The sequence below is a fragment of the Sapajus apella genome, unplaced genomic scaffold (genome assembly GCF_009761245.1).
Source record: "Sapajus apella isolate SASKATOON/1434 unplaced genomic scaffold, GSC_monkey_1.0 scaffold143, whole genome shotgun sequence".
Taxonomy (NCBI): Eukaryota; Metazoa; Chordata; class Mammalia; order Primates; family Cebidae; genus Sapajus; species Sapajus apella.
Genome location: NW_022437083.1, coordinates 2,770,004 through 2,795,388, shown reverse-complemented (window position 1 = coordinate 2,795,388; position 25,385 = coordinate 2,770,004). Strand labels below are relative to the sequence as shown.

The window sequence follows — 25,385 nt, the reverse complement described above, 5'->3', positions numbered from 1 at the left end:
CTGGGATACATGTGCTGAATGTGCAGGTTTTATGTAGGTATACATGTGCCATGGTGGTTTGAGGCACCTAATTTGTTTTCTATAGGAAGTTGGTGAAGTATGAAAAATTAAAATTTCATATTTATCTATGAAATATTCAATCCTCTAATATTCCATGTCTTCAATTGATCTACTGATAAATATAAAACACTATATAAACAAGTGTTTAACAGATTCCCTAGTCTTACCTCCAACCTTTCAGAGGTTCAAGTGTAAAATTCCCCTAGCTAACCCAATTAACACCTAAGTCTCACGTAAATGATGGGTTCTTATTTGAGAAGGTTCCCGTTCACAAAAGGTATTATCAAGTGATTCCCAAAAGATGGTGGTTAAAACTGCAATTCCAGCCATTCCATTTATTTTATTTTTTTAAAATTTTTTCAAGACTACTGTTGCCCAGGCTGAAGTGCAGTGGCACGATCTTGACTTACTGCACCCTCCACCTCTTGGGTTTAAGCAATTCTCCTGCTTCAGCCTGGGCCTGGAACTACAGCATGCGTGACTATGTCTGGCTAATTTGTGTATTTTAGTAGATGGGGTTTTGCCATGTTGGCCAGGCTGGTCACAAACTCCTGCCCTCAGATGATCCACCCACCTCAGTCCCCCAAAGTGCTGGGAATATAGGTGTGAGCCACTGTGCCCAGCCATTCCACTTTTTTAAAAACCTCATTTCAGGTTTTCTTTTCTGAATTATCTTCTACTTAAGATAATAGTACTTGAAACTGAGTAAGGAAACTTCACACCTCATCAACTTCATCTACTTTGTCCTTACAGAGAACAGAATGCCATAACAACAGATCATAATTTTTCTTCTCTATTTTAGAGATGTGGGTCTCAGTACGTTGCCTAGGTTAGCCCTGCATCCTGGGCTCATGAGATCCTCCTCCCTTAGCCTATTAAGTAGCTGAGACCACAGACACATGCCGCTGCACCCAGCTCACAGGCCATGATTTTTAGATTTTTATTATTTGATTTAGTATAAAAATAACTTCAGTTTAAGGAGTATGCACGAAGAATTCTCCTTAGAAAGTTTGATTTTTCCAAGGCCGGGCGCGGTGGCTCAAGCCTGTAATCCCAGCACTTTGGGAGGCCGAGGCGGGTGGATCACGAGGTCAAGAGATCGAGACCATCCTGGTCAACATGGTGAAACCCCGTCTCTACTAAAAATACAAAAAATCAGCTGGGCATGGTGGCGCATGTCTGTAGTCCCAGCTACTCAGGAAGCTGAGGCAGGAGAATTGCCTGAACCCAGGAGGCGGAGGTTGCGGTGAGCCGAGATCGCGCCATTGCACTCCAGCCTGGGTAACATGAGTGAAACTCCGTCTCAAAAAAAAAGAAAGTTTGATTTTTCCACGACTAACAAACATTGTGATTCAGTGTTCTAGTAAGAGCCATCCAGACTAACAAATTGCTTCCAGAATTCCCAATTTTGAATAATTCTGAGATGTTAAGAGTTCTACCAGAGCTGTGCACACTGGCATATGCCTATAATCCGGCACTTTGGGAGGCTGAGGTGGAAGGATCACTTGAGGCCAGGAACTGAGACCAGCCTGGGTGACATGGTGAGACCCCATCTCTAAAAAAATTTTTTTTTAAAAATTAGCTGGGCATGATAGCATGTATCTGTGGTCCCAGCTACTCGAGAGGCTGATGTGGGTGTATCACTTGAGCCCAGGGCGTCGAGGCTCCAGTGAGCAGTGATGGCGCCACTGTACTCCAGCCTCAGCAACAGAGGGAGAAGACCCTGAATCACAAAACGGGGAAAAAAAGAGTTCTACCAAAGTGATCAGTTTTTGCAATTTTATTCCGTATGTCAAAGAGGTAAAGAAGCAGAGTGATGCTTTTTAAAAAGCTTATAATGGGGCCGGGCGCAGGGGCTCACGCCTGTAATTCCAGCACTTTGGGAGGCCAAAGCAGGTGGATCACAAGGTCAGGAGTTCCAGACCATCCTAGCTAACACAGTGAAACCCAGTCTCTACTACTAAAAATACAAAAGTTAGCTGGGAGTGGTGGCACGTGCCTGTAGTCCCAGCTACTTGGGAGGTTGAGTCAGGAGAATTGCTTGAACCCAGGATGCAGAGGTTGCAGTGAGCCAAGATCGCGCCATTGTACTCCAGCCTGGGTGACAGAGTGAGACTCATTCTCAAAAAACAAATAAAGAAAGAAAGAAAGAAAAGAAAGGCCGGGTACAGTGGCTCACACCTGTAACCCCAGCACTTTGGAAGGCTGAGGTTGCAGATCACAAGGTCAGGAGATCAGGATCATCCTGGCCAACATGGTGAAACCCTGTCTCTACTAAAAATACAAAAATTAGCTGAGTGTGGTGGTGTGTGCCTGTAATCCCAGCTACTCGGGAGGCTGAGGCAGGAGAATCACTTGAACCAGGGAGTCGAAGGTTGCAGTGAGCCGAGAATGCACCACTGCACTCCAGCCTGGAAGACAGAGCAAGGCTCCGTCTCAAAAAAAAAAAAAAAAAAAAAAAAAATCAAAAAGCTTATAATAGTTAAATTAATCAGTAACAATTCATCCAACAAACAGAAGCTATTACTGGATACGTCCATGTGGATATTCAGATAGACATCCAAAATATATCTTGAAAATGACCAGATAACTAAAAAAATCACTGCAAATCCATTCTTCACGCCACTTAGTCCAAGTGTTTTTTAATGCAAGATAACTCATCATTATATCTGAGTACTTACTTTCTGTTTAGCTGGTTAGGTCTCTTGAGAACTGCAACTGGTTTCCTCTGCCCTTCATTTTGTCTCAGAAGGTTCGCCTTCCTTTTTAACACCGGAAAATATCGTTCTATATTCTATCAGAAGGCAAGACACTGTGTTAATCAAATTGTATTTTTCTATATATCCTACTACAATAAACATTTCTGGTGCAGAATGAACAGGGATTGACAACTGCTTGAATGTGCAGATAAGGGAGATGGAGAAACTAAAACAACTTGAAAACTTAGTCCAAGTGATTGAAAAGATGAAAACCATACATTATCTTTAAAATATGTGAGGTACTCAGGGGATCCACAGGTGATGGGGAAACATGGCTCTGGAACTCAAGAGAAGAATCAGAGAGCCAGAGATATAAATTAGGGGATAATTTATATAAACATGATTTTTGAACACTAATAAATTTTAAAAAGCCAAGTTCCAAAACAAATGCATGCTGAAAACAAAGCGGGGGAAGTTATGACTGCAAAGAAGCTGGAGTAGACATGGTTAGAGGCAAAACGCAAAATGCAGTATCACAAAAGAAAAAGCATATGAAACATCCTCTTTCTTCCTCAACATATATAAATTAAATCCATCATTAAAGCCTAATTCAGATATCCATGTTCTCCATAAAGACTTCTCTAAGGTTCTTGACAAATATGGACCTTATACTTTATCTGGATTCTTCTATGAAGTATATGAGAAGTATTTCAAAAATATCCATTGACTAAATCACATTAAAAAGTCTTAATTTGGCCAGGCGCGGTGGCTCACACCTGTAATCCCAGTACTTTGGAAGGCCAAGACAGGTGGATCACAAGGTCAGGAATTCGAGACTAATGTGGCCAGGATGGTAAAACCTCATCTCTCCTAAAAATACAAAAATTAGCCAGGCATGGTGGCACACGCCTGTAGTCCCAGCTACTGAGGAGGCTGAGGCAGGAGAATTACTTGAACCCCAGAGGCAGAGGTTGCAGTGAGCCGAGATTGCACCACTGCATTCCAGTGTGGGCAACAGAGCAAGACTTCATCTCAAAAAAAAAAAAAAAAAAAAAAAAAAAAAAAGTCTTAAGTTTCGGCCAGGAGTGGTGGCTCACACCTGTAATGCCAGCACTTTGGGAGGCCAAGGTGGGCAGATCACTTGAGGTCAGGAGTTTAAGCCAGCATGGCCAACATGGTGAAACCCCATCTTCACTAAAAATATAAAAATTAGCCGGGAGTGGTGGCGCACACCTATAATCTCAGCTACTTGGCAGGATGAGGCAGGAGAATCGCTTGAACCTGGAGGGAGGAGGTTGCAGTGAGCCAAGATCATGCCACTGCCCTCCAGCCTGGGTAACAGAGTGAGCTTCTGTCTATATACTGAAACAAACAAACAAACAAAAAGCTTAGTTATATTCGAGAATGTGGAAATTTAGGTACTCTTTATAAATAGCATTGATTTTTATTTAAATATTAAATTTTTTTAATATCAATCCCAAAGTACTACATAAAAAGAAATAAAATGCTCTCTTAACCTTATTCACAGAAATGTTAGTATAAATAAAGGAAAAGGATTATCTAATCCAGGATTAAACCATCATCCTACCTTATCACTTAGAGGTGGACGATTCATAGGGCTAATTCCTTTTCGAATTCCAGTTGTTTTCCTAGCTGCAAGGCCAGTAATGACTCCATTAGGACGTCTCTTTCCAGGCATCACTCTTCCTCTACGATTCAGGCTAGTCTTACCAAAACCTGTAGGAGGACAAAAAAAAAAAAAAAAAAAAGAAAATATCAATTTAAGAATTCAACTGGGAGGGTCACAGGATATTCTATTTCCCAAGGAAGGCAGAAGTTGTGAATATTATTATTTTTTTAATTACATAAAATATTTTATTATAAAGAGGCAATTTGCTGCATTGGGAAGGGTTCTGTGGCTAGAGGGGACTGTAAATAACTACAGGATTCTCAAATGTTGCCTCTGGCCATACTCTTTTGTCATTAGTTTCTCAACAAACAGGACAGTCTAGACAGTCTTTACCTGTGCATCATGGTAGACACTAACCATATGTGGCTATTGAGCACATGAAGTTGAGTACTAGTCTGAATTGAGATATTTCCAAGTAAAATATTTCATTATTTTATATAAATTATACAGTGAAATATTTTAGAGATATTGGGCTAAATAAATCATGTTAATATGTGCTCCATTTTTATTGAACAGTGCTGATCTAGAGTGGAATCACTATCTCATCTCTAATTTACTTACGACAGCACATTGCAATCTGGCTTCATTATCAGCCCTACTCCATTCAAACTGCTTTTACTAAAGTCCCCAGTGAGTACCAACAGACACATTTTAATCTGTGGCATCTGACATTACTGACTTTGGTTTTTCATTATATATCTTACCTATTTAAATGCTTTTTTCAGGCTGGGCACAGTGGCTCATGCCCGTAATCCCAGCACTTGGGAGGCTGAGGCAACAGGATCCCTTGAGCTCAGGAGTTCAAGACCAGCCTGGGCAACACAGTGAGGCCTCATCTCTAAAAATTAGCTGGGCACAGTAGCACATGCCTGTAGACCCAGCTACTCAGGAGGCTGAGGTGAAAGGATCACTTGAGCCCAGGTGTTCTAGGCTGTAACAGAGTGAGATCTGTCTCCAAAAAATAAATAGATTAAAAAATAAATTAGGCTGGGTGCGGTGGCTCACATCTGTAATCCTAGCACATTGGGACGCCGAGGCGGGTGGATCACGAGGTTGGGAGTTCAAGACCAGCCTGGCTAAGATGGTGAAACCCCACCTCTACTCAAAATACAAAAATTAGCTGGGTGCAGTGGCAGGCGCCTGTAATCCCAGCTACTCAGGAGGCTGAGGCAGGAAAATTGCTTGAACCTGGGAGGCCGAGGTTGCAGTGAGCTGAGATGGTGCCACTGCACTCTAGCCTGGACCACAGAGCAAGACTCGGTCTCAAAATACATACATAAATAAATAAATACTTTTTTCTAGTTAAAAAAAAAACAATAGAGAACCTTTCGGAACTTATTCTGGTTCAGGGGCTGCCTGTTAAATTCAAAAACAAAGTAAATCAAAAAATAAACTTGCTCACTGCAGAATTTGTACACATAAGGTACAAATAAGAAAATAAACGTCACCCATCAGCCTACCATTTAGAGCTACCACTAACATTCTGTCTTGCAAGGTTTTCTTTTACTTGTGTATATACATACTTTAAAAGTTAACATTTTTGGTTTCAACTTTTTTTTTTTTTTTTGAGACCTAGTCTCACAGTCACTTAGGCTGGAGTGCAATGGCGTGATCTCGACTCACTGCAACCTCTGCCTCCTCGGTTCAAACAATTCTCCTGCCTCAGCCTCCCAAGTAGCTGAGGTTACAGCGCCTACTACCACATCAGGCTAATTTTTGTATTTTAAGTAGGGACAGGGTTACACTATGTTGACCAGGCTGCTCTCGAACTCCTGACCTCGTGATCTGCCTGACTTGGCCTCCCAAAGTGTTGAGATTACAGGTGTGAGCCCCCGTGCCCGGCCCCTGGTTTCAACTATTTTTAAGCAACTCAAAGACTATCACATTTGGTAATTCTCAATTTCATAGTAGTAAGTGCCTCAATTTTATAGTAGAAGGTGAACCGAGTCAATCTTTCAGCAGCTATGTAGCTCTACATACTATTTCGTAGCCCTACATTAATGCTGTATGGTAGGTTGGGCGTGGTAGCTCATGCCTATAATCCCAGCCTTTGGGAGGGATAGGAGGGTGGATTGCTTGAGCCCAGGAGTTTGAGACCAACGAGGAAAACATAGCGACACCCCATCTCTAAAAAACTACAAAAATTAGCCAGGTGCAGTAGTGTGCACCTGTAGTCAAGGTAATAGGGAGGCTGAGGCAGGAGGACCACTTGAGTCCAGGAAGCATAGGTTGCAGTGAGCTACTGCAACCACTGTACTCTAGCCAGGGATGAGAGAGCAAGACCCTGTCTCAAACACATACACACACCTACTCCGTGAATATATTATCCCATGTTTCTGATATATTTTTATTGCATTATGTGGGTAACCCCCCATATAGGCACCGAGGAATGACAGCCAAGCAGAACCCTGGCACAGTTAGGGCTTGAGGAACATCTCACTTTATAGTGTTACTATTCAGCTATTTCCTTTTATATAATCCTTTACATAATCATATATTAGTTTATAGAAATAGGGCTTGAAGGCTCCCTTTATATAATCCTCTATATATAATCATATAATAGTTGATAGTATGAGTGCCTAAAGAATATTTCCCTACATATATACCTATAATTATATCTTAGTTCATAATCGGAGGAATGCCTAGAGTGGACACACTACAGAGCATGAATTAAGGAATAAGCAGCTTATAACCGGAGGAATGCCTAGAGCAGACACAGTGCAGAGCATGATTTAAGGGAAAACAGTTATACCAGGACAAGAACCCATGGCTCAGGCAGCAGCGTTCAGTATCGTAAATATACCTGCTGTATGTCAGGCTTGGGGCGAGAGCCACTCCTCCTGATAAAGGAGTTGTAGGACCTTGCTCCAATTCTTGTGGAAGGCTGCCCTCAGAACGGCAATCCACCTTGGTGACCGTGAACTTTATCAGCTCTTGCTACTGTGCTGCTTAAAAAGCATCTTCCCATAGACCCCATTGGAAGCTGCCAGAAGGTGGCGGTAACCTTGACAGCTCTGTCACTACTGTGTGACTTAAAGCATCCTCCTATAAATCTTCTTAGAAGTAGTTTGCCCATAGATAGAAGTATCACACACTGCACCCTCTTCACTGCGCACGGCCCACCTTCAAGCCTCGGTGACCTAATGGGGGTGGACCCCTTACTGCACACGGCCCTTGCCTTCATGGGTACGGCCCCCTTGCTGTGCACTGTCCACCTCCTGGCCTAGGTGACCTAATGGGGGTGGACCCCCTGTTTTATTGCTCACAACCCTATGACCATCCTTAAAAGATGATTTTACTCACTGCCCTGCCCCCTAACCTATACACAATAAATACTCACGCTTCTGGACATTCGGGGCCTCGCCTAACTCCACATATAGGTGGCGTGGCCCGTCGAGCCCAGCTGTGTTTTCTTTGTACTTCTGTGTCCTGTCTCTTTATTTCTCGAATCCTGCGCCTCAGCACAGCATAAGGCTCACCCCACGACCCTGTGGGGCCCTCAGCCCTACATCTGGCTCCCAACGTGTCCTACACATCACTTTTAAATATGCCATATTTGATCTAACCAACTTCATACTAATCATTTCAGTTAGTTCTAAATTATAAATAATATCACAACAGAAGCATATTATACCACAATAGAACTCAGATATATTCTTAAACATATTCTTAAACACATCCACGGTTATTTTCTGAAGATTTAAGTTTCTAGACGATGAAATGCTAGGTGAAACAGTAAAGCAAACTCTTTGTTTTTTTGAGATGGACTCTCGCTCTGTTGCCCAGACTGGAGTGCAATGGCGCAATCTTGGCTCATTGCAACCTCTGCCCTCCTGGGTTCAAATGATTCTCCTGCCTCAGCCTCCAGAGTAGCTAGGACTACAGTTGCCGACCACCACACCCAGTTATTTTTTGTATTTTTAGTACAGATAGGGTTTCACCATGTTGGCTGGTCTCTAACTCTTGACCTCATTATCTGCTTACCTTGCCCTCCCAAAGTGCTGGGATTACAGGAGTGAGCCACCTCACCTCGTATCAGTAATGCAAACTCGTTTTTTTTTTTTTTTTGGAGACAGTGTCTCGCACTGTTGCCCAGGCTGTAGTGCAGTGGCGCAATTTTGGCTCACTGCAATCTCCATCACCTGGGTTCAAGCAATTCTCCTGCCTCAGCCTCCTGAGTAGCTGGACTACAGGCGTGTGCCACCATGCCCAGCTAATTTTTTTGTATTTTTATAGACGGGGTTTCACCATGTTGGCCAGGCTGGTCTTAATCTCCTGACCTCATGATCCACCCGCCTCAGCTTCCCAAAGTGCTAGGATTACAGGTGTGAGCCACCAAGCCCAGCCAAAGAAAACTCTTAGGGATTTTAATAATATTGCAAAAATCACTTCCAGAATGACTGCATTCATTTATATTCCTAGGGAAAAAAAGAATGTCACTTTTTCTATATCACTGACCACTCTGATTATTATAGTTTTCTTTAGACACAATCTTGCTCCATCACCCAGGCTGGAATCCAGTGATACCATCATAGCTAACTGTAGCCTTAAACTCCAGGGATCAAATGATCCTCCTGCCTCAGCTTCCCGAGAAGCTGAGATTATAAGTACATGCCACCACACTCAGCTACATTTTTTTTTTTTTAAAGAGATGTGGTCCTGCTGCTGCCCAGGCTGGTCTTAAACTCCTGGGCTCAAGCAATCTTCCCGTCTTGGCCTCCCAAAGCGCTGGGATTACAGACATGATCCACTGCACCTGGGCAACAGAGCAGAAGAAAGTGTTTCTCTAAAAACAAAACAAAACAAAGAGTCTGTTATCATGGCTGAAGCTCTCATCCACTTACTGCCTTTCAGCTGCCTACCACGTCACTCCTCTCCTCCCCTGCTTCTGATATTAGAAGATTTCTCTCTTGCCAGAAGGCACAATGTGAAACTCCCAGGCTGTATTAGTAAAGGGAGGGTGCTATAGGGATTGCAGAGAAAGGGGCTTTTCTTTCAGGTTTCAGTGTGCTTCTCAGTTTGTTCTTGTAGTATAGGAAATCCAGTACCTCACCTGCCTGCCCTCCAGGACCAGGCTAAGACTATGGTGAGGCTAGAGACATGGAGGGCACACAATTTGTGACAGATACCTTAAATTTTGTGCCCTTAGCGTGTCTAATTCTATTCTAGTTTCAGGCATTGCGTGAGTCCTGCCCTGCTTATCCCCCACTGAATGAAAGCTGCACCACCCACACAGATGGCTTCCCAATGAGCTCCATCAGCATGGCAACTCGGTGAACCTCCCTGCCATTCAGTGGGCCATGGCTTTATTTTCTCCAACAAAGTTACTAACTCAGGGAATGGGGGTGGGGAGGCTTCTTCCAGTGCTGCTCCTTTCTCAAGTGCTCTGTCTCAGTTCTAAAGGTACCGATTGCTATTACTTTTATAATCAGGAAAAAAGCAACAAATATTCAAAATTTTTAATTTCTTTTTCTTTTTTTGAGACAGAGCCTCACTCTGTCGCCCAGGCTGCAGTGCCGTGGCACAGTATCAGCTCACTGCAACCTCCATCTCCCAGGTTCAAGCGATTCTCCTGCCTCAGCCTCCCTAGTAGCTGGGATGACAGGCACACGCCACCACGACCAGCCAATTTTTGTAGTTTTTTAGTAGAGATGGGGTTTCATCATGTTGGCCAGGCTGGTCTTGAATCCCTGACCTCAGGTGATCCACCCGCCTTGATGTCCCAAAGTGCTGGGATTACAGGTGTGAGCCACCATGCCCGGCCTAAATTTTTTAATTTTTAAATCAAATTATTGCTGCCATATGTGTGATTTCCTTCTAAAATTGCAACCAGATGAAGATTAAACCATATTGGGAAAAACTGTCCATTACAATTAATTCCAATCTACAATGACTCGCTATTTTATCTGTGTTAAATAATGTGACAGCTACCCTTCACTGTGGCAGGCACTGTGCTGAATACTGTAATTTGTATGGCAATCTGATGAGATTGATGCCAACAATCTTCCTCGAGAAAGAAAGAAAGTGAAAAATATTCCACAAGAGTGAGTGAGTTTAGGCCAGGCTCAGTGGCTCACTCTGTAATCCCAGCACTTTGGGAGGCCGAGGCAGGTGGATCATTTTAGGTCAGGAGTTTGAGACCAGTCTGTCCAACAAGGTGAAACCTCATCCCTACTAAAAACACAAAAATTAGCTGCCGGGTGTGGTGGCGTGTGCTTGTAATCTCAGCTACTTGGAGGATGAGGCATGAGAATTGCTTGAACCCAGGGGGCGGAAGTTGCAGTGAGCCAAGATTGTGCCACTGTACTCCAGCCTGGGCAACAGACCAAGACTCCGCCTGTAATCCCAGCACTTTGGGAGGCCGAGGAGGACAGATCACGAGGTCAGGTGTTAGAGACCAGCCTGGCCAACATGGTGAAACCCCGTCTCTACTGAAGATACAAAAAATTAGCTGGGGGTGGTGGTGGGTGCCAGTAATCCTAGCTACTTGGGAGACTGAGGCAAGGGAATTGCTTGAACCCAGGAGGAAGTTTGCAGTGAGCTGAGATTGCACCAATGCACTCCAGCCTGGGTCACAAGGTGAGACTCCCTCTCCAAAAAAAACAAGTACGGAATAGAACTCTGTCCCTTGGTGCTTTCTATTTCCGTGTATAGTACGGTACATTGTTCCCATACTCATCAATCTTTCCACTTTCTTGACTGTTGTCCAAGCTTGAATACGGTGGCGAGATCTCTGCTTGCTGCAACCTCCACCTCCCGGGTTCAAGCGATTTTCCTGTTTCAGCCTCCTGAGTACCTGGGATTACAGGTGCCTGCCACCACGCCCAGCTAATTTTTTGTATTTTTAGTGGAGATGGAGTTTCACTATATTGGCTACTCTGGTCTTGAACTCCTGACCTCATGATCCGCCTGCTTCAGCCTCCCAAATTGCTGGGATTAAAGGCGTGAGCTACCGTACCCAGCCTCCTTCTCTACCTTTTTTTTTTTTTTTTTTTTGAGATGGAGTTTCGCTCTTGTTGCCCAGGCTGGAGTGCAATGGCGTGATCTCGGCTCACCGTAACCTCCGCCTCCTGGGTTCAGGCAATTCTCCTGCCTCAGCCTCCTGAGCAGCTGGGATTACAGGCATGCGCCACCATGCCCAGCTGATTTTTTTTCTGTATTTTTAGTAGAGACGGGGTTTCACTATGTTGACCAGGATGGTCTTGATCTCTTGACCTCGTGATCCACCCGCCTCGGCCTCCCAAAGTGCTGGGATTACAGGCGTGAGCCACCGCGCCCGGCCTCCTTCTCTACCTTCTAATCAGGCCTATAAGATTTGTTCTCCCACCTTTCTACCTTTGAACAAACTTCATTAGTTCTATCTGTTTTAGCAATGATTCTATTTTTCACCCTTTCACTGTCACATTACATAAAGTAAGAAAGATCTATACACATTGCCCCAATTATCTCGCCTCCCCTCTTATGCTCTGTAACGGTCTCATATTCTAAAAAGCACTATGAAGGGGTACTGAGGACATCATTTAATGCAATAGTCTTTTCTTTTCTTAGTTTTCATTCACTTAGCCTCTCTGCAGAGTTCCAGAGTACCCTCATTCTGAATGTACTTCAACTACCACCCTTTATGAAGATCCTTTTACATTTTCAGCTCCACCAGAGCAGTAGTTTAACACTAGTTAGGTATCAGAATCATCTATGGAGATTTAAAAAAATCCTCAAGGCCAGGCTCCAGTGGCTCATACCTGTAATCTCAGCACTTTGGGAGGCCAAGGTGGGTGAATCACAAAGTCAGGAGTTTGAGACCAGCCTGGCTAAGATGGCAAAACCTCGTTTCTACTGAAAATACAAAAAGTTAGCCAGGTGTGGTGGTACACGCCTGTAGTCCCAGTTACTCAGGAGGCTGAGGAAGGAGGATCACCTGAACCCAGGAGGCGGAGGTTGCAGTAAGCTGAGATCGCGCCACTGCACTCCAGCCTGGGTGACAGAGTGATACTCTGTCTCAAAAAAAAAAAAAAAAAAAAAAAAAAACCTCAAAGCCCTATCTCTACAGATCCTGTAGAAAAAAAAGTACAGCCAGAGCATCTATTTCAAAAAACTCCACGGGTTCAATTAAGGTTGATAACTAAAACAAGAGAAAGATAGTTTCATCTTTCTTTTGAATCCCAAGACTAATCTGTTAATGAATTTCTTTGCACATACATCATATGTCTCAATAATTTCAGGAGGCTTATCATTTAAATAAAGATTTGAGGGATTTTTCTGGGAAATGTCACATCCTAGAGTATATATAATCATATTATTGGCTCCTTTCCAAAGCAACATACAAATATTCCCATCTTTCTACCTCTATTAAGAACAGCTTTCTCAATTTTTTTAGTCTCAGTACCTCTTTACACTTTTTTTTTTTTTTTTGTAGAGATGGGTTCTCCCTGTGTTGCCCATGCTGGTCTTTGATGTCCTGGGCTTAAGCAATCCTCCTGCCTTGGCCTCCCAAAGTGCTGGGATTACAAGCATGAACCTCTTTACACACTTAAAAATTATTGAGGACTCCAAAGTTTTTGTTTCTGTGGGTTATATTTACTGCAATTAAAATACAAACTTTTTTGAGATGGAGTCTCGCTCCTGTCGCCCAGGCTGGAGTGCAATGGTGCAATCTCAGCTTACTGCAAACTCTGCTTCCCAGGTTCAAATAATTCTCCTGCCTCAGCCTCCCGAATAGCTGGGATTACAGGCTGCACCACCATGCCTGGCTAATATTTCTATTTTTAGTAAAGATGGAGTTTTGCCATGTTGGCCAGGCTGGTCTCAAACTCCTGACTTCAGGTGATGTGCCCACCTTGGGCTCCTAAGGTGCTGGGATTACAGGCATGAGCCACTGCGCCTGGCCAAAATAAAAACTATTAATAAGCTAGTTAAAAATCATTTCACTTAAAAAATAATAAACTCATTACACATAGGGTAAGCATCTCTTTTTAAATGAAAAAGAACAAATTTTTGTAACTTTTATTTTCAGGTCAGAGGTACATGTGCAGGACATGCAGGTCTGTCACATAGGTACACATGTATCACAGGGGTTTCCTGTACAGATTATTCCATCACTGAGGTATTAACTCTAGTATCCATTAGTTATTTTTTATTTTCTAAAACAAAAATATTTAGTAAGAAGGGTGGTACTGTTTTGCATCTCTTTGGCGTTTGCCTTAATAGAAGACAACTAGATTTTCACAACTGCTTGTTACAGACTGAATGTCTGTATCTCTCCAAAATTCACAAGCTGAAATACTAACAATATGATTGTATTAACAAGTGAGGTCTTTGGGAGGTAAAGTTATGAGGATGGAACCATCGTAAATGGGATTAGTGTCCTTATAAAAGTGACCCTGGAGAGCTCTCTAGCCTTTCTGCCATACAAGGATACCAAAAGAAGTCCACAGTCTGCAACCTAAAAGAGAACCTGACCTTGCTGACATCCTGATCTCGGACTGCTAATCTCCAAAACTGTGCTAAATAAACTTGTGTTGTTTATAAGCTACCTAGCCTACAGTACTTTATTACAGCCCACTGAAGTGAGTAAGACCCTGCTTTTGCATTCAATCTACTTTAATTATCAGACATCATGTAGACTCTGGCAAGGCCTACTGTACATTCCTGAGAGAGTAAGAGTGAAAATACAATTAATGTCTTAGTATTAATATAAAACTAGCTTTGATCTTGTGGATTCCCAAGTCTTAGGGATCCCTGATGGTCTCCTGATGACATTTTGAGAACAACTGCTATACCATTCTACCAAAGAAGAACATTTGGGTTGTTTCTCCAAGAATCTGAGTGCCTAAATTATTTTTCACGTCTGAAGTAAGAAGGATTTCATTCATTTACTTGTTCAGCCATCAGAAATCATATTGCGGATCTGCAAAGAGCTCTCTGTCCCACTTATTTCTCTTACCTCAAGCTAACATCCTCATTGACATTACAATACGGAAATCTGAACTTTTTTCTAGCCAATAAGAGTTTAAGACAATCCCATCTCTGTACATTCAGTAACAGCGGTAGCTGTTCATTTTAGCCCGTCACATGTAAGCAATAAACATACAAGGGCAAGCTCAATGTTACGAGATCTTAAGCTGCCCCTAGATATCATTTATTTCAAGGCTCAGATCATAACACCCATAAAAGAAAAGTTTTCTTCTGATCCTTCGTGGACCAGATCATATTTCACCTTATCCATTAAATCACTCCTAATTTTCTTAGTACAAAATCTCTAAAGTCCTATATATAGTACTATTTCAATTTCTATTATGACGTTTCTCACATAAACTACCTTTTTCATCTTATCTCTAATACTAAAAATTACTTCCTTGAAGTACGAGACCCCATCTTTATGTAACCCCAGGACCTGGCAAGTTTAAAGCATCTATCAAGTATTTAACACTGAAATAGGCCAGGTGTGGTAGCTCACACCTGTAATCCCAGCACTGTGGGAAGCCAAGGTGGGCAGATCACAAGGTCAGGAGTTCAAGACCAGCCTGGCCAACTTGGTGAAACCCCATCTCTACTAAAGATACAAAAAAATTAGCCAGGCATGGTAGCGTGAGCCTGTAATCCCAGGCACTTGGGAGGCTGAGGCAGGAGAACTGCTTGAACCAGGAGGTTACAGTGAGCTGAGATTGTGCCACTACACTACAGCCTGGGTGACAGGACAAGACTCTGTCTCAAAAAAAAACAAAAAAAAACAAAAAATACTGAGTATATTAATGTTAAATATTTGATAAACATTAATTAATGAATATATTTCTGGCTTCTAAGAACTCTCAACAGTTATTTTTAAAACAAATCATACAAAAAATATAGTATGTTCAGTAACATTTAAAAGAAATATTTAAATATAAATCATTGCAACTAAACTTCCTTTGCTACAGTTAAATACCTGTCATTAAATGCACTCGCTTAGGTTCAACTGTTCAAAAAATCATTAGAGATGAATAAATTTTTTTTAGAGCCCAATATCAGTTACATGTGCCTTTCTTGACACAGTCTCATGCTGGAGTGCTGTGATGCCATCACAGCTCACTGCAGCCTTCATCTCCCAGGCTCAGGCTAACTTCAGCCTCCCAAGTAGCTGGGACCAGAAAGACGCACCACCACACCTGGCTAATTTTTTTTGTTTTTTGTAGAGACAGGGTCTCCCTATATTGCCTAGGCTGGTCTCAGACCCCTGGATTCAACTGACCCTCCCAAAGTTCTGGGATTACAGGCATAAGCCAGTATGCTCAGCTTCAGCTATACATATTTTGAGGATATATTGGGATATTAGCTGTAAACACAGAACTAATTATGTTCAACCTACTGGAGATTGTTTTTCAACACACAGAATAAAAATCAATTTGGAAGTTAGTTTGCCAACGTATTTTTACATATCTGAAAAAGATTCAGTTCTATTTGAACAAAAATTTATTCTAAAATGCTGATATTGCTGATAAAAAAAGTTAACAAGCCATATATATTAGTGTTCAATTACTGCCTTCAATCTAGATGGTTATAAATAAGCTTCCAGATTATAAAAAAAATAACTAAATGTATACAGTTTCACATTATATCTAAAGCATTCAATTCTGAGTTTCACCCTTGGAGGATTTAACAAATCCTAAAGGTCTTGGATGGTAAGATAAGGAATCTGGAGGTCACTTACAATGCAGAACATAACAGTAGTCTCCTCGTACTTACAGGGTTCGCATATACAAAAGAGAATTTGCTTTCTATAACTTTACAAAGTGACAGGCATACTTTAATTAAGAGGCCAGACACAGTGGCTCATGCTTGTGAGGTAGTATGCTCTTTTGCAGAACATTTAAGCTGGAGTTAGCCACTCATTAGGCAGACTATTAAAAGAACATCTCACTTGGATAGAGATAGGAACTTATGATATATAAGATCCTTTGCAATTCTAAACTCTGAACATAATATAGACTACGTATAAACTGAAGTTACTTTAAAATGACTTAAAATATTTAAGAAACAGTGATATCACCTATTGAAGGCTATTTAAATTTCCACCAGGTTTTAGATCTAAACAAAAACCTAGGCACAGAGGAAATATAAAACACCAAGAGTATTGATGCATTTCTTCCACGTGTTAAGCATATGCTGAAAACAGTACACTATGAACACACGCCAGCTTTTCATTAAAGCTTACTATCAAAACATACCAGAATTCTGTTGGATTCCCCATCGTACTCTCATCCTGAATTGCCGGGCACCATTTTGCTGGAGGAGTCTTCTATTTAGTCTCGGAAAATTCTGCTTCTTTCCTTCCTTTCGATTCAATTTGATGATATCATCTATGATAGAGGAAATGCCAATTATTTTCATTTTAACTTAGTCTCACTTTCTTTTTTTTTTTTTTTTTTTCTAAATAAAGACGGGGTTTCACCATGTTTGTCAGGCTGGTCTTGAACTCCCGACCTCAAGTGATCCAACTGCCTTGGCCTCCAAAGTGCTTGGATTACAGGCATAAGCCACCACGCCTGGCCTAGTCTCACTTTCCAGCTGATAAGATTTTCTACGTTCCTAACTTCTTTTCTACTTTTAAAGCAATTCCATAAGAGGATAATAACAAGAATCAGCCATTTCACAATAGCCCAAACAGATCTACCAATTAATGAAGAGTGCTATTAGCCATAGTACTTCCTTACCTGATGAATTTAAATAAGCAAAAGCCTATTTACAAAAATTATTCCTATTTACTTTCCAAAATCACAGAAGCCTCTATTATTTAAAGATGAACACCTTCTGGCCGGGCATGGTGGCTCTCGCCTATAATCCCAGCACTTTGAGAGGCTGAGGTGGGTGGATCATTCGAAGTCAGGAGTTCGAGATCAGCCTGACCAACATGGTTGAAACCCTCTCTCTACTAAAAATACAAAAAAGAAAAAAAAAAATTAGTCGGGTATGGTGGTGCAAGTCTGTAGTCCCAGCTACTTGTGAGGCTGACGCAGGAGAACTGTTTGAACTTGGGACGTGGAGGTTACAGTGAGCCGAGATTGTACCACTACACTCCAGCCTGGGTGACAGGCGACAGAGGGAGAATCTGTCTCCAAAAAAAAAAAAAATGACCACCTTCCAATATAACTATAGGTAGTCAAAAATTAAACCATTCAACTAAAAGACTAAATTTTGAAATTCAGCAAAAAATCAGTTATTGAGCATATACTACATGCAATGAATATATGTGTCAGGTTGTGCTGTAATTGAAATAAAAGTAAAATATGTTCCCTTTCTAAATATGTTTAAAAGTACTGATGGAAACAGACATGCAAATAGCAAATGCAAAATTAACCAAGTGCCATAATAAAGGTACAGTACAAAAAAATACTAATGGCTCACCTCCAGCAAAGTACTTCAAGGTTACCTTATTTTTCTTTTTATACTGATCTTTCTATGCTTCGTTACTTCCAAACATACTTCCAAACTGCCCCAAGGTAATTCACAAACATCATACTGTTCTAATACCACATGGTATTAGAACAAGGTGAAGATCAGAAAACTATATGTATTCCAGATTCCCATTTATATCTGTTAAAGGAGGTTACCAGAAGCCAAAAATATTCATATAAGAAATATCCAGCTGGGCATGGGGGCTCATGTCTGTAACCCCAGCACTTTGAGAGGTGAGATGGGAGACTGCTTCAGCCAAGAGTTCGAGACCAACCTGGGCAACATAGCAAAACCTTATCTCTACAAATAATTTTTAAAAATTATCCAGGCATGCGGGTGCATGCCTGTGGTCCCACCTTCTCAGGAGGCTGAGGTGAGAGAATTCCTTGAGCCCAACCAGTCAAGGCTGCAGTGAGCCACAATAATGCCACTGCAGTCCAGCCTAGGCAACAGAGCAGGACTGTCTCTCAAAAAAAAGAAAGAATAAAGAACTATCCAAACATTTTCTCCACAGTCCTAATTCCAGCATTTGATAACTGAGAAAGCAAATAAAACAAAGAAATTGCATACAGTCAACAACTTAATAAAACTCTATGAAACTAATTAAACTCTAATTTTTTTTGTCAGTATAGTCTTTCCAGAAGTCAGAGAAGGAAATATAACTGTAAGGTCCTTCGTAATATATTACTATTCTACCTAATCCATCTATAATGTTTAAGACTCTTAATTACACTCAAATATTTACACAAAATACTACAAATCTCCCCAAAATATTTAGCTGTCTTCATGAAACTAATGTCCAACCACAAAAGAGTTCATCAAAATTAAAGACACTCAAAAAAAAACACCCTTAAGCCGGGTACGGTGGCTCAAGCCTGTAATCCCAGCACTTTGGGAGGCCGAGGCGGGTCGTCACGAGGTCAAGAGATCGAGACCATCCTGGTCAACATGGTGAAACCCCGTCTCTACTAAAACTACAAAAAATCAGCTGGGCATGGTGGTGCGTGCCTGTAATCCCAGCGACTCAGGCGGCTGAGGCAGGAGAATTGCCTGAAACCAGGAGGCGGAGGTTGCGGTGAGCCGAGATCGCGCCATTGCACTCCAGCCTGGGTAACAAGAGCGAAACTCCCTCTCAAAAAAAAAAAAAAAAAAAAAAAAAAAAAAAAAAAAAAAAAAAAAAAATTAAAGGCACTCAAAAACTTTTCTAAAAAATTAAAAGGTTTCATGAACACCAGATATATAAACATGTATCTCAACAAGCATAAAGGGAATACTTAGGAAGACACTATTTATGAGAGACCATTTTCCTTTAACAAAATGCTACTTACTCTTTATCAAAAGTCTAAAATCTCAAGCCTTGAGAGTAAGCCAAAAAAATGAATTTGGTCTGGAGAGCATTAAAAAAAAGAGGCAGGCCGGGCACAGTGGCTCATGCCTATAATCCCAGCACTTTGGGAGGCCAAAGTGGGCAGATCACGAGGTCAGGAGATCAAGATCATCCTGGCCAATATGGTGAAACCCTATCTCTATTAAAATAAAATAAAAAAAATTAGCCAGGTGTGGTGGCGGGCACCTATAGTCCCAGCTACTCAGGAGGCTGAGTTAGCGGAATCACTTGAACCCGGGCGGCAGAGGATGCTGTGAGCCAAGATTGTGCCACTGCACTACAGCCTGGGCAAAAAAAAAAAACACCACAAAAAAAAAAAAAAAAAAAAAAAAAAGGCACAAAGTACAATTCTAACAAAAGTTAATTTTAAAATACAACATATAAAGTCTAAATATAACTAAAAATTAGAAGTAGCAAAGCTTACATTTCACATTTCAACATTTTACTATCTATATCTTCAAATAAGTCAAATAAGCTACCATGGCCAAGAGCATTCTTTCAATCTAAAAGAAGAAAATGGCTTTCTCCTGCCCAATGAGTAGATACATAGATATCAGAATTTAAAAAAAAAAAAATCCTTACAATGAGCTATTTTAAGTTTCTTCCACAGCACTAGGGGAATATACATGGTAACAGTAATAGCAGCAGTAGTGTAGTAGTGGTGGCCGCAGTCAGTGCTACAGTACAGGCATTATCAGTGTTAGTAACAACAGTTCTGACACGTATTCATTTAATTCACAACAATCCTATGAAATAAGTATCATCGTAACACCCATTTTCAAATTAAGAAATTGAGCCATGAGGCTATTGGTAAACTTGGTACTCTATATGAAATTTATATACACCTGGCAAAGCCATGATTTAAAGCAAAAAAAAAAAAAAAAACAATCAGAGTCTAAAACCTTTGAAAACCTGGTAAGATTAAACATTCACAAAGCATATTAACCGTCTAGGACAGATTATCATTTCTTTCCATTTCTGTAAAATTCTCACCAAAAGAAAGGCCCTTAGAGGGATTGCTGTATGTTCCTGGAGGAGAGAGATCAAGCTGTTTTAGCTCTCCAACAGCACTTCATTTCTACCTCAAAGAGAACTCCTCGGTTTTCTTCACTTGAACATAGCAATCATCAAACAAAATACATACTAAAGAGCAAATAGAAAATATAGAAACTTAAGAAATCTAGGTGCAAAATAGCTTGAGCCTCTAGAACCAGGCTGAAATCCTGGCACCACCACTTAACTCCTTGTATGACTTGGAGCAAGTTACTTAATTTCTCTATGCCTCAGATTTCTGTAAAATGGAAATAACAAAGGCATACACATAGATATATACACATATATAGTGTACGTATAAAAATAAAATATAGTGCCGTGTACCAGATCCTGTTCCAAGTCAGTTAACATATGCCTTTTGACTCATTTAATGCTTTCAGCAACGCTATGGGTAAATACTAACTACTATCACCTTCCTACAGATGAAGAACTGGGAAATAATCTTCCCGTGGTTACACGGCTAAAAATGGCAGAGGCAGGATCTGAACTGAGACAGTGTGGTTCTGGATTCCATGATCTCAATCAATAGAAGTACAACTCAGACAGAATTATGAAGATAAACCTAATTAATACATAAAATGCTGGCTGAATTCGGTGGCTCACATCTGTAATCCTAGCACTTTAGGAGGTTAAAGTGGGAGGACCACCTGAGGTCAGGAGTTCGAGACCAGCCTGGACAACATGGTGAAACCTTGTCTCTACTAAAAATACAAAAATTAGCCAGGCATGGTGGCACGTGCCTGTAATGCCACATACTCAGGAGTCTGAGACAGGAGAATCACTGCAACCCAGGAGGCGGAGGTTGTAGTGAGCTGAGATAGCACCACTGCATTCCAGCCTGGGCAACAGAGCGAGACTCCATCTTAAAAAATAAATAAATAAATAAATAAAACTGAATAGATAAAATGCTTACTCCAGGACCTGAACTGAGACAGTGTGGTTCTGGATTCCATGCTCTCGATCGCTAGAAGTACAATCCTCACAGAGTTATTACGAGGATAACCCGAGTTATTATATAAAATGCTTAGTACAGGACCTCGTAGGCAGTAAGCACTCAATAAATATTCATTATTACAGCATTTCTTGGCCTTACCTCAAAAGGTTTTTTTTTGTTTTTTTTTTTTTTGAGACAGAGTCTTGCTCTGTCGCCCAGGCTGGAGCGCAGTGGTGCGATCTCAGCTCACTGAAACTTCCGCCCGGGGGTTCAAGCCATTCTAATACCTCAGCTGGGATTACAGGCACGCGCCACCATGCCCGGCTAATTGTGTTATTTTTAGTAGGGACCGGGTTTCACTTTGTTGCCCGGACTGTTTTCGAACTCCTGGGCTCAAGCCATCTGCGAGCCTCCGCCTCTCACAGGGCTGGGATTGCAGACGTGAGCCACCGCGCCCAGCCCCGGTTTCTCATTTCTTACAGCAGCAAGGCAAGACTTGAGGCCAAACTCACTATTTCTGATCATCTGCTTAGTTCACAATCCTAAAAACCAACAGTTCTCATCTTCTTACCTGGAACCAAAGGCGTTCCAGAGACACACAAGACAAACGGGAAGAAATGACAACCGAAAGGAGGTTTCCAAGACGGCTATCACCCCAAGGGCCGTCCTGGGCAGGGGTACGCCTCTGAACCCACCAGTCGGGTACGTTTCGAGTATCCAAAAACTGCCGGCCAGAGCTGGCAGGGCTGACACCCAACGCCACCACCTGAATCCCGACGGAAACGGACTTACTTTTAGCCCAGCGAAGTTCGCCACGGCCGCTGGTGCCTCGCTGGCGTTCGGGCTGAATTGTAACGGAATCACCAACCTCCCGAGTTTTACAGCATCCGCGAGAGCCCAGCCGCCCCTCCCGGACGCGCCTTACCTGGCTTCCAGCAAGCCCCAGCCATGTCTCCGTCCCAGGCTTCTGCTAACTCTGAGGCCTGGAGACATCGGTGCGCGCTCCGGGAGGGCGCCCGAGCGCGGCTCCCGGCGGGCGGACGCTCCGGCGTGGCGGCCCGAGGCGGCACCGCGCAGCGAGGGCCAGCGCCCGCCCCAACGCCCAGCGGCAGAGAAGGCGCCGGAAGCACTGGTTTAACCGGCCGCAGCCCTGGCCGGGCTCTCGAAGACCCTTCCTCAGAGAGAACGGCTCGGGGGGACCCTTCCCCCGGCTCCCCGATAACGCCCACCGCGAGCGCGCTCCGGGAAGCCCGCGGGGTCCTCACAAAGAGCCGCCGCCGGCGGGCCGCAGCGCCCCTCCGGGGAGAAGAGACGCCCCCGCCCGGCGACCCTCCGGACCTCCGGCCCTCGGCGCCCCCGTCCCCGCCCCCACAGCCCCTCCTCCGCCAGCCGCGGCCGAGGGGCCGCCCGAGTCCCCCGCGGTCCAGCTCGGCTCCCGGCTCTCCGCTCGGGTCCGCCCACCCGCGAGAACACTCCGCCGGCAACCGCGGCCAACCGCCCCCGCCCCCACACCCCGCGCCGCTGCGTTCCACCCGCGCCCTCCCCGCACTCCGACTCGCTCCGACTCGGCCCCTCACCCAAAGACATATCGATTTTGTCGAGGTTTTCATTGCTGCGGGCCTTCGGCGGCGGCGAAGAGGTGGCCGTGGCTCCCACCAACCGGGTACCGAACCGGTTCATGGCCGGAGACGTGGCGCCGGGCGCGGGAGCGGGAGCGGGAGCCGGAGCGGGAGCGGGAAGGCCGCAGTCGCAGACCCGCCACCTCCCACTCGCGCACGCAGCCGGCCGCACCGCGGGAGCGCGCGCGCAGCCAGCCGCGCCGCGGGAGCGCGCACGCGCGAGCCTCGTCCTCGGCCTCCAGCCGCGCTGCGGGCGGGGCGGTGCCACCGAGACTCGCGGCCGGGCAGAGCGGCCCCACGCCGTGACTCGCTCCTAGCGACCCTTGCAGGACGGGACGACACACTGCAGCCGCTGCGCTGGCGCTCAGAGGACCGCCGTGGGGAGCAGCTCCGCTTTCGGCCCAGATTGGGGCTGCGAGAGCCCGACACTCTGAATCGCATGCCTTCAGTGGTGTCACAATCCTCCGTGGCCTTCGAGCCCCTCCTGCTGGGTACCCCCGAGCCGCGCGCACCCCACGGCCGTGCGGCCTCGGCCGGCGGGACAGACCCCCGCGAGCGCGGCCGCAGCTGCAGCCCCGCCCCGCCCCGCCCCGCCCCGCCCCCGCCCCCGCCCCGCCCCGCCCCGCCCCGCCCCTCCGCCTGCCGCACGCGGAGCGAACGCTGCGGTGGCCGTCCCCGCGCCACCTCAACATCCGAACCGTGCTAGCGTTTCCCGTGCCCGTACCGTCTCAGTCGGCACTCCCAAAACGCTCGGCGCGGACTTGACTGCCCTCCGGGACCTCAGCTTCCCTTGGGGGGGGTAAGTCCTTCTGTTGCAGCCGCATTTTTCTCTGATTCATTTGCACTGGGAACGGATAGAAGGATTCGTTTACCTTTTAATCATCCCTACAGGAAAACAACTTAATATTTGATAATTCCTGCATGATAACTTTTTTCCTGTTTACAACATGTGATGTTTCCCTCTCTTCTTAACACATTCTCCTTCCCTGAAGTAACTGCGTTTGTTTGGAAATCTTTAGGTTATATCATCCTCATAAGAACTTAAAACTACCTCAGGTATTTACATGTGAAGAAAATACCAGATGCATTCTGTCCACCTAGAAATCTCTGCCACCTTTCTCCTCTCCAGTTCCTAAAATGCAAAAATTCCTTCAGCATAGAAACGCGCCAGAACTTTGAGGTGACCGAACATATCTCAAAACCACAGTAGCCTCTGCTTAATTTAGTAATGTCACAATGTCACGTGGTTTCCAACTTCAACACCGGTGACACACTTTACTATTTTTTGCTTGGGGATCCCATGCTTTAAAATATATCTTATCCAATGGCACTTAAAAATTAAAGCCAGCTGTTCCAGCTTCCCTTTGCATACCTGAATTTAAAGCAAACGTTACAGTGACAATTTTGCAGTCACCTTAATAAAAGTAAATGTAAACGTTTCCTGTATATGCAGCATGGATAAAACTAGTCTTTACACAGATTATGTTTCCAGCTGAAATCAAAGAACCATGACTTTTTTGTAAGCCTAGGTAGTCTTATATCGGGGAAATGTATGATTTTTATTTGGCTTCTGGGAATAGTCTCAATAACTTCTTATTCTCAAAGGTCAAGTTGTTGTTTTTGGTTTTCTCATGACAAAAACATAGCCATGTAGGAAGAGTGAACCACACACCTATCAAGGGGCACAAGAAACTTTAATGGTGGAGGAAAGTTTGGACTCAGAAACCCAAGAACAGTATTTGGCATGTCAGGGAGAATATCATGTATGTTCTTAGCATAACGGGCTTGATTTTACTACTCTCTCATCCTGAAGCCCTCACACCTGTCTGGACTTCTAAAAACTAGAGAAACTGGGTTGTGGGTTCCAGACCTGAGATTTATTGAGTGGTACCTTTTTCACTTACTTTAATCATTCACTGCATGATTTTGGGAGTCTCTGGACCTCATACCCATCTTCAAAACAAGAAAGGAGGAATAATAGTAACTATGAAAAGTACACTAAGTTATTCCTAAAATTCCTTGCAGTTTTAAAATTCTCTAAGCAGAAGTCATTTTTCTCCACATTAGCCTTTTCTCACTAGAAATAACTTCTACAATCTCTGTTCATTTGTGGGAATAAACTACAGAGAGGAACCTTAGGCTAAGTTCTGAATTTTATGAAGAAAACTAATGCAATTAGAGTTTGGATGCATTTTATACTTCAGGTATTTAAAGGACAGATAAAAATCCCAAATGTATAAAATCCTCCTTACCACTAATATAATAAAGATTCTCAGCCTAGTGCAGTGGCTCACGCCTATAATCTCAGCACTTTGGGAGCCTAAAGCAGATGGATCACTTGAGCCAGGAGTTCAAGACCAGCCTGGGTGACACAGTGAGATCCCGTCTTAAAAAAAAGATTCTCTTTTAACCTGATCTTCTCCCCCAAACCAAAGCCCTGTCCCCAGTCTCCGTAGTGGAAAAGGGCATGCTGCAGTCTTTCGTGAAACAATCCTAGCTGTTGTGTTGCAGACAT

At 43.5% G+C, this 25,385-nt stretch overlaps 2 protein-coding genes across 3 annotated transcripts in view; one reads left to right on the top strand and one right to left on the bottom strand.

Moving 5' to 3' along the window:
• FYTTD1 (forty-two-three domain containing 1) overlaps window positions 1-23,075 on the bottom strand; it is a 33,100-nt gene extending 10,025 nt beyond the window's left edge. For both annotated transcript variants that reach the window (XM_032264245.1, XM_032264246.1), the window contains exons 1-4: window positions 22,829-23,075; window positions 16,650-16,781; window positions 4,348-4,496; window positions 2,742-2,854 (exon numbers count right to left, since the gene is read on the bottom strand). In XM_032264245.1, the coding sequence (XP_032120136.1) occupies window positions 2,742-2,854; window positions 4,348-4,496; window positions 16,650-16,781; window positions 22,829-22,931 (497 nt within the window). In that variant the 5' untranslated portion in view covers window positions 22,932-23,075. The remainder of the gene's footprint in view (window positions 1-2,741; window positions 2,855-4,347; window positions 4,497-16,649; window positions 16,782-22,828) is intronic.
• A 448-nt stretch (window positions 23,076-23,523) lies between these two features.
• Window positions 23,524-25,385, top strand: part of RUBCN (rubicon autophagy regulator) — a 78,207-nt gene continuing 76,345 nt past the window's right edge. The window contains exon 1 of the mRNA XM_032264244.1: window positions 23,524-23,669. The gene's annotated coding sequence lies outside the window, so the exon portion shown is untranslated. The remainder of the gene's footprint in view (window positions 23,670-25,385) is intronic.